General features: G+C 35.5%; 4 protein-coding genes across 5 annotated transcripts in view; 1 reads left to right on the plus strand and 3 right to left on the minus strand.

Annotated features, from left to right (window-relative positions):
• Positions 1-1206, minus strand: part of LOC109331187 (cyclin-B1-2-like) — a 20697-nt gene extending 19491 nt beyond the window's left edge. The window contains exons 1-2 of one of the 2 annotated variants that reach the window (XM_019565533.1): positions 1031-1183; positions 471-571 (exon numbers count right to left, since the gene is read on the minus strand). In XM_019565533.1, the coding sequence (XP_019421078.1) occupies positions 471-571; positions 1031-1159 (230 nt within the window). In that variant the 5' untranslated portion in view covers positions 1160-1183. Of the gene's footprint in view, positions 1-470; positions 572-1030 lie in introns of both variants that reach the window. The other variant, XM_019565532.1, reaches the window with a different exon arrangement.
• The window catches only part of LOC109330773, a 23520-nt gene extending 17300 nt beyond the window's left edge, over positions 1-6220 (minus strand). The window contains exon 1 of the mRNA XM_019565051.1: positions 6196-6220. The gene's annotated coding sequence lies outside the window, so the exon portion shown is untranslated. The remainder of the gene's footprint in view (positions 1-6195) is intronic.
• On the plus strand, positions 2719-6187 carry LOC109331184. The gene is made up of 4 exons (XM_019565529.1): positions 2719-2823; positions 3953-5049; positions 5230-5781; positions 5878-6187. The coding sequence occupies exons 2-4, from the start codon at positions 4066-4068 to the stop codon at positions 5968-5970; spliced, it is 1629 nt and encodes a 542-aa protein (XP_019421074.1). The 5' UTR covers positions 2719-2823; positions 3953-4065; the 3' UTR covers positions 5971-6187.
• LOC109331186 (aspartic proteinase CDR1-like) lies at positions 6606-8039 on the minus strand. The gene has a single exon (XM_019565531.1). The coding sequence runs from the start codon at positions 7940-7942 to the stop codon at positions 6719-6721; it is 1224 nt and encodes a 407-aa protein (XP_019421076.1). The 5' UTR covers positions 7943-8039; the 3' UTR covers positions 6606-6718.

Below are 9187 nucleotides of genomic sequence, written 5' to 3' on the forward strand. Positions count from 1 at the left end.
TAACATAAATCATAGGCAGCAAAAACACAGTACACTTTCCAATTTATTTATGCATTTTAATATTCTATCCTTCTGTTAAATTGAGAATCTAACACAAGATCTCCACTCTCAAGCAAAAGTTTAAATCTGTCCACCAAATCACATCAGCTAAAGAAGGTATGCAACCTTAATTACTCTTGTTCACATGTGAATAGTTGTCTTCATATTCACAGTACATACTACACACATCTTTAGTATGTTATCATAAATCCTATAGTCGTGTATATCTGAGCCTATCTCCCAAATTTCAACTACGCAGAGTTAACTAGAACCAAAACACAACTAATAGAAAACCCTATATCATGGAGAAACCATGCACCAATAGTCCCATATCATTGCCACTGAAACAGTTTCTAAACATTAAGAAGAACCCAGATAATTCAAATTTCAAAATGCTCAAGGGTGTTTCAGAAAAGCGAACAGGATCATACCGAGATAGTATTTGTCTGTCAAGGTCCATCTTCAGTGGAAAAGCAGTTCCATACAAATTCACCATACATTGCCTCTTCATCAATTCATTTGTCCTGCTTACCTAAGCATACCAAACAAAAGCAAAATAATTGAAGAGTAGAGCACACACCTAAATTAGGGCACGTTTGGAAAAACTCTTGATTAAGCGCTTATTCAATAAAAAAATCATTTTGAAATAAGATTTAACCTAGAAAGGTCACGAACTATTTTCAAAAACAGTTCACATAATCCCCGGATAAACTCTCTAAAACCTTACCCAAACACCCCCTTTATTCCAAAATCCCAACACAAATTGAGTAAAAACACCAGCTTCACTAATATCACCATGATCATAGAAATTTCAAATTCTGACGACATTTTAAAAGGAAAAAAAACACCAATTAATTGCAAGTAACTGTGTGATTAGATGGTCTTTATGTTGTTGCAAAAAAAATTAGATTTTTCGAATTATACATAACCCTAATGAAAATTGAAAATTTGAAATTGAAATAGAACAAGTAATAAAAGAGAAAGTGATTACAGATTTGTAAGCAGATTCAAGAGGGTGAGAGCCAACGATGTCGCTTTTGACACCTTGAAGTCCGAAACGAAACGCATCGTTTTGGAGTCCTCCGATTTGGTGTGCTATGACTTTTGGTGCTTCTTCCATCTTCTTTCTCAAACAATCCAATTTTAACTCAACGCCGATCTATATATCACTCTCAATGCTTTTTCTGTCTTTTATTTATTTTATCAAAATAGGTTCGGTTTCTTTTTATTTACTCACAAGGGCCTCTTTGTTTCTTGAGATGATTCGAGCTATAGTTCGGGCTGATATGGTGGGTTTGGGCCACCCGATTTGGGATCGGACCCATTTAAGATTTTTGTATCTAAAAAATGGGACCACATCTTCTGTCCTATAATCGGGTGTGATTGTTGAAAGCTTTCTTTATGAGAGTAAATATGTAGCGCAAATAATAATTGAAATACTACAATTATATTCGTTTTAAACTCGACTCGTTATTTAGCTAATAAACTTGGTTTATGAACCAAATGAGCTGACTCATTATTTTATATTTATTATGACTCGTACATTATTTTTATATTTATTGTTATTATATATAAAAACAATATTATATTTATATATAAAAAACATTTTGCAATATTTTTCAAATTTTAATTAATTAGATGAGTTGTTCAAATGAATCATTTGAAATGAACCAAATAGTTAATGAACTCTAACCGAGCCGAACTCGAGCTAATAAAATAACTCATATCGAACTCGAGTCGAGTTTCGAGCTGAACCAAGATGAACTCTAGTTTACTTCGGTTCGACTCATTTCTAACCATATTCATCACTTTTGGTATTATGAAAGAAATTGTTACAGCATAGGAACAATCAAATGAAGGTTGTCACTGCATTCAACCTGCACTTGAACTCATCATCTAAAAAATTGCACTTAAAGTAAGAGGCACTTGAGCCACATAATAATTTTTCATATTGTTAAAAAAACGTGTTTTAGACACACAAAATTCAATTTTTAAGAGAAGACAGTTTTTTTGGTGAATAATAAGAAGAGACAGTTTGAGGCAAAGCACCTTTCCCATTATTTTTTTGGTGCATTTGACATTAGAATAATAATTATTGGGCCATGCTAATATCTGTAGGGCCTAATTAAGAATGTCTCCTATGTATTTTTGTCTTGGACTATAGTCTACACATTATTGTAGAATGAGGTTGAAATATGTGTAGACTAAAAAAAGATTCACTCACTTCTAATAAAATGCATAGATAAAATATAAAAAATCATAGGAATTGGGTTAGATCATAATCAACCAATAAAATTTCTTAATAAATAGTCACTTCTCATTCTAGAAAAAAAATTAATTATTTCAAACATATAAACAAGTGTAGTTTTAATAAATCAAACTTTTCACATCCTAGAATAACTAAGGATAAATTTTTTGTTGGTCATAGAATTTATTTAAAAAGATTAATTCAACAAAGAATTTAATATGTATATACTGACAGTATAAGTATTTTTTATATTGTCAGTAAATCATCATCATTCATATATTAGATATCATTAACTTTCAAAATAAAAATATTATAAATCAAAGGTGAATGATGAGCCGACAATTTAAAAAAGTCGGCAGATAGATTTTAAAATCTTTAATGAAAATAGTTAAATGGGTTATTATGGTTTGATTGAAACAAAGTCCATTTGGTTTGGTAATTTATTTAAAACGAGCAAATGAGTAAATTTGAAACGCACACAGTTCAAGTTTTTTATCCTTTAGATTCGGAACCTCTTCTGTTCATCACAGTCACAGGTATAATGCTCACTTTTTATATCTTCTTCATTCCTTTACTCAATCAATGCTTCATTGGGTTTTTGTTTATCTTCACTTTTTGGGGTTTCTGATCTTCTACTTCATAATATTTTAAATTTTCTGATTTAGGAATAGATTCATGATATCTATACTCAATTACTTACAAAGTTTCTTTGTGAATGAATATTAGTGATGACTTAATTATGGAAAACTGAGGATATAACCAAAAGTAGAATGTTCATAATAAAATACTTATACCCTTTTTACCCTTCCCTTCTGATTGAGAAGCCACGATTTGAATTGTTCATTTAGAAGATGCTTAGATCGTTGTCACTCTCATTGTCGATGCAACTGAGTCCAATACAAAAAGCATGTTTTTTTTCTTTATTTCATTGAACTCCCATTTGGGTCCTTAAAGGGCTATTAATATTTATTTGGTCTGAAAATAATAATAATAATAAATTTCACATTAAAACAATCTGAAAGTTACTGTTTACTGGGATCAAATTGATGCCAATTACCAACTAGGTGTTCGTGTAGTGGACCCACTAGATCCCAGGGTGACCAAAAGGACGACATTTGTTGGGAGAGAGGCAGTCACGCAATCCGAAAGGGGATTAGTTGCTGACCCAAAAGATGAGGGAATATCCTTGGTAGTACAAAAAGAATTGATGCCGATTGTTTTGAAGGACTAAATACCAGCTTTACTCTTTTTTTCATTGGATGACTTTCTTACTTAACTTTCACAGAGACTTGTTTCTAAAATGATTATCATTTTGTGCTAAATAGACATGAGAAATCTAGAGTGAGGCATTAAGATTCAGGAACCAAATGTGGTTGACCAAAATCCTTCACTTCATGAAGCTACTATTGGTGAATATGGTGAAGCTGTGTTGGAAATTTTTTTGATGTTTTACGCGGCTTAGAAAATTGCATTTTGATAACAAAATGAACTTTTGAGTTTAATTCCATAATCTGTTTCGATTTCCTAAGTTTGGGACCTATTAAGTTATTTGCAATCCATGCCTGCTTTTCATTTATCTAGACTCCAAGTTTACATTTTGGCCCTGTTTTGTGAATTTGTCTATATACCATTGTAATATTTACTATTTCTTTTTGCATTTTGTAGGGGGTAAAAAGTTTGGTTGGGGAGTGTTGTTTTTGCTGTTGATCTGCAAGATCTCTGTATAGTTTTATCCGTTGGCCTTTTAACCCTCTCTCCCCTGGTGGTGGGAGGTAGACATGCGCATTGGAGTGATGGTAATGATGACTCAATCATTGAAAACGATTATGTCATCCTATCATGACCTTAACAAGAATTCATGTCTCTCTCCTTTACCTCCCGGTCAACCTAGAAGCCGTCAATGGCGCCAAAAACGCACTGGTACCTTGGCTGTTGCCATTGTAGCACTTCTCATGACTACCACTGCTTGGCTTTCCCTTGTATTCTCTGATGCAACTGCCTGTTGCTTTCATCGCTTAAAGGACTGGGAAAGTTGCTCTCCGTTTTTCATCGGGAAGAAGTGCATTCCTCATCACCTTCCAAAAGTAACACCTCCACATTCTGTCCAATATGGGACCAGGGGAGATCATCTTCACAACAGTAGCAGTATTGTTGAACAGGAAGATTTGTCACTTAAACATGTTGTTTTTGGCATAGCAGGATCTTCTAAGCTTTGGAAACAGCGGAAAGAATATATCAAACTGTGGTGGCGTCCCAATGACATGTGTGGCCATGTGTGGTTGGATGAACAAGTGCTTCAAGAACATGGAGATGATTTATTGCCCCCTATCATGGTTTCTGAAGGCATCTCACACTTCCGGTATACTAATCCCCTTGGTCACCCTTCTGGGCTCAGGATTTCTCGCATTGTCAAAGAGAGCTTTCGCCTTGGCCACTCAGATACGCGTTGGTTTGTCCTCTGTGACGATGATACAATTTTCAATGTGGATAACCTTGTTGATGTTCTCAGCAAGTATAATTCCTCTGAAATGATTTACATAGGTAGCCCCTCGGAGAGCCATTCAGCAAACAGCTATTTTAGTCATTCAATGGCCTTTGGAGGTGGTGGGATTGCTGTAAGTTACCCGCTTGCAAAGGCACTCTCTGAGATTCTTGACGAATGCATTGAGAGGTATCCCAAACTTTACGGTAGTGATGATCGACTGCATGCCTGCATCACTGAACTTGGCATTCCTCTGACCTGGGAGCATGGTTTTCACCAGGTATTATTGTGTTGATCTATTTCCATCTCCCTGCATCCATTTTTATTTTGATCATATCTTTTTTGTTTTACTTTGAAATAAGGAAAATTGGTAGATGTATTGTATGACTATCATCCAGCTGATTCATTGCTTAGAATTGATAACTGATCAGTGCAATCTTTTGTGCTTTTAATCTTTCAGTGGGATATAAGGGGTGATGCCCATGGTCTTTTATCCTCTCACCCAATAGCACCATTTGTATCAATTCATCACGTTGAAGCTGTGAATCCCTTTTATCCTGGCTTGAGCTCCTTGGATAGCCTGAAGCTTTTTACAAAGGCCATGAGAACTGATCAAAGAAGCTTTTTACAGCGTTCAATATGTTATGATCATGCTCGACATCTAACATTTTCAGTGTCACTCGGTTATGCTATTGAAGTCCTGCCTAACATTGTATTACCCCCTGAGCTGGAGCGGTCAGAACGTACCTACTCTGCTTGGAATGGTATCACTAAAAGGGATGAATTTGATTTTGATGCTAGGGAGCCATCTAGATCTTTTTGTAAAAAGCCTATTATCTTCTTCCTGAAAGATGCTGGAAGGGAAAGCAATGCTTCCTGGGGTTCATATATTCGGACTAGAGATAAAGATGATTTAAAAAGGAGAATTTTCTGCTTTCCTCATTTGCCCCCTTTGCGTAATGTGCAAGAGATCCAGGTAGTGGTGCAGCCTTTGAGCAAGAATTGGCATCTGGTATGTTCATAGCTCTTAAAAAAATTCATAAAATAATGATATTGCCTGTTTTCAATCTTACTGACATTTCTAGGCTACACTGTTTGGTTGTCCTAGGTACCACGTCGTCTCTGTTGTAGGCAAAGCCATGCTGGCCAAGAAATCTTCCAAATCTCAGTTGGAGAGTGTGGGAAGGGAGCTTTTAGCTAGGTCTACTGACGTGTATGTGAGTTTGGTATGACATGTTAGGATTATTGTCTTGTGGCTTGTACATGTTTTGGACTTTATTGAAGAGCTAATTCGATGCGGCATCTTGTAGATTTTACCTTGAATCGAGCTTTCTTGAACTAATTTCAAATGTTATACACTTGAAAGGCTCCCATCATGAAAGCTGAAGTATTAAAAAAAATCCCCATTCTTCCTGTTATGAAGTTTTGTGAATGTGAGTGTATATTAACACTATTTTGTGATTCCTCTAATTGAGCCACCATACCATTCTAATTCACAGCAAGGATAGCTTGCTTAGATTCCTTATGTCCAGGTTAATTGTGTGTATAAGAGTCACCTGATTTCATCTTATCATTCCTACCTGAATCTTTGAGGCTGTAGTAATCCTCCCTGTGTACCATCAGGAAAAGTTTCACATTCATTACGCTGCTAGTTCTCTCGAAAATGAATTCGGTAGTTGTTCAGCCCAAGGCCACTGCAGCAGCTGTTATTTGAGATTAACTGGGAGGGTAATACCCTTTGTTCTATTTTTTGACAGTAAAGGATTGAGAGTTAAAATTAAGACACTCATTTCTTATAGGGTAAACATTGCAGATTGAAGAATAATATGTTATTTTAAATTTGGAACCAACAATGCTGTATGAAGACTTTATATCTCTAGTGTTCCTCTTCAAACTCAAATCATAGATATGACTTTCTCTAACACTAGAAATTACATTATATGCTCTATTTATTGATTGGTGCAATCACTTGGCTTAAAGGAGACAGTCTTTGTGTCTAGATCAAATCCAATCAAAATATTTGCTTGAGCAAAATTCCCAAATATATGGTCTCCATCATCAGTGCCAGCCATTGCAAAGCAGAATATCCCATCTTTTGGTGGAATGAATGTTTGTATTGGCATCAATTGTACATCAGCTCCCTCAAAATGTGCAGTCAAAATTGGTCCATCTACATTTGTCTCACTTCTATAACAAAGCTGTGTGCCCAAGTCTGGGTCATCCTCAATGGGTATGAGGCTACTCTGCACCTTCATTTCCTCTACCAAACTGTCATAAAATTCATTTGGCAAATATGTTGCTGGTGTACCTGAATCAATCATTATATTCCCCTTGGAAAGCATTTCTGAAGAATTGAAAGGCACAAATGTGTCTCCAACACTAATACCTTCCAATGTCACTAAATAAGGGGTTTGACCTTCCTCGGAGACCAAAGGAGTTGTCACAACTCCTTCACCTGAAACATAACTGTCTTCACCAAAACTAATTGTGCCTGAATTGTGAGGGTCTGTATGAAAAGGAACCAGACACTGAGAGAATCTTCTGGTCCCATATAGGGTACCAATCTGTGAAACAAGTGACAAAGGCCCTCCACCTAATCCAATTATACCCATGTCATTTTCATTGAAAGTTCCTGAATTGCTGTGCCCACATCCAAATATAATGTCTCCAACAACAGGCTCTCCATTGGAGGAACTAAAGGTGACTGTTTCCCTTGCAAGAACCCCTTTTGTTACTGAACCATCCCCATAACTGTAACTATATGAGCACAGTTTTTGATGAAAGCAGGAATGACCAAAGAGTGAATTACACTGTTCTGAGTCACAAGGTATAGCATTGTATGTTTTGGACCTTAGTGGCTCAAACATTGGACTTCTCTGCTTGTAACAGCCATTGCAAGGTGTACATTGTGCCCAGACAAGGTCACTACCTGTGTCAACCAAACCATATATGTCCACAGGTGGTGTTCCAAGTGTGAGCTTCATGAGATAGTCACCATTGTTTGATGTCACTCTAGTGAAAACACCATTATTTGGGGTATTTATTTTCTTGTAGAAGGGGGAACTTGGTGAATTCTTGTGGATTAGTTGAACACTGAAGCCAGGGTTGTAAGCTTCAATCTGTGTTTGGTACAAGAACAAGTGCAGAACAAAGAAGCAGAGAATGTTGGCCATTGAAGTTTAGCAAGGGACAAACTCATATGGAAGCTAGATGAACATGTCCTATTTATAAAAGCACCAAGATAATATTGTAAGGATTTTTTTATGTATTTTTGAAACATGCACATGCATGTAAAAAAAGAAAGTGAAATATAAAGACAAACATTTAGTATGTCAAATATGATGTTCAGGAACTAATGTTGAAATAATAGAGCTTAGGTTAGGATTATTGACCCTCTAAATTACTTATCTTTATACACTATTGACTCTCCTATCATATTTTTTAATTTTTATTTTATAAAAATAATAAAGAATGTGAAAAGTATTTGAGAGTGTCAATCACAAGACTTAAACAAGAGGTTCAGAACTAACAGGTGTTTGGTGTTGGTTCAAGTGGTACATGTTTGATTCCCTTAAGCAAGGTCTCGGATTCAAATTTTGTGGATGGAAAAAATACTCACTGGAATAAACTCACATATCTGTAGATGTTGTCGGTTTGGAATGATTGCCTCTCGTGCGAGGATACATGTGGAAACCAACAAAACAAGAGAATGAGACGCCACCCAGGTACATGATTCATCACAGTTTATTAACTTTTTTCTTCCTGTTTGTTAAGGTAAGTAAAGGGTTCATTACTGGTTCAGTGACCTAACCCAACGTGATGGAAGAAGTTACATCAGGGATATAAAGAGTTTGACTATGTAGAAAGTTGAGTTCACCAAAAGCATGAAATATGACATTTTGATATTTGATAAAAGAAGAAACCATAAACATCAAAACATAATTCACGGGTAATTGATATCCGTGAGTTACTCAACAACAATACCTAAAGTTGGTCGTTCATATGTCATAAGATAACTCTATATAGTAACTGAAAAGGTATTGATGTAGTGGTATAAAGTTTTATTAGATCTCAGGATGACCAAAAGGTTAATAGTTTGATTTTTGGAGTGACTTGTTAAAAATATCAGTCATGTACCTGAAAAATATTAGTTCATCACCCAAAAGATAAGAGATAACAAAAATAAACTATATAAAATCCACGTGACCTTTAACATTATTCAAAAGAAATGTATTATGTGGATTGAAAATGTGAAGGTGAGAAGAAAAAATGGGTCCTTTTCATTCTCATTTCCAAAATAGGGAATGTAATGGTTTTGGTTTTATCTTATTGTGCAAAACTACAAAATCGCCCACACTCATTCACTTTCTATGCCCACACCCATTTTAGTTTTAGCAATTTTTGTGTGTCAAAAGGGA

This window comes from Lupinus angustifolius, chromosome LG17, assembly GCF_001865875.1.
Source record: "Lupinus angustifolius cultivar Tanjil chromosome LG17, LupAngTanjil_v1.0, whole genome shotgun sequence".
In the NCBI taxonomy this organism is placed as follows: Eukaryota; Viridiplantae; Streptophyta; class Magnoliopsida; order Fabales; family Fabaceae; genus Lupinus; species Lupinus angustifolius.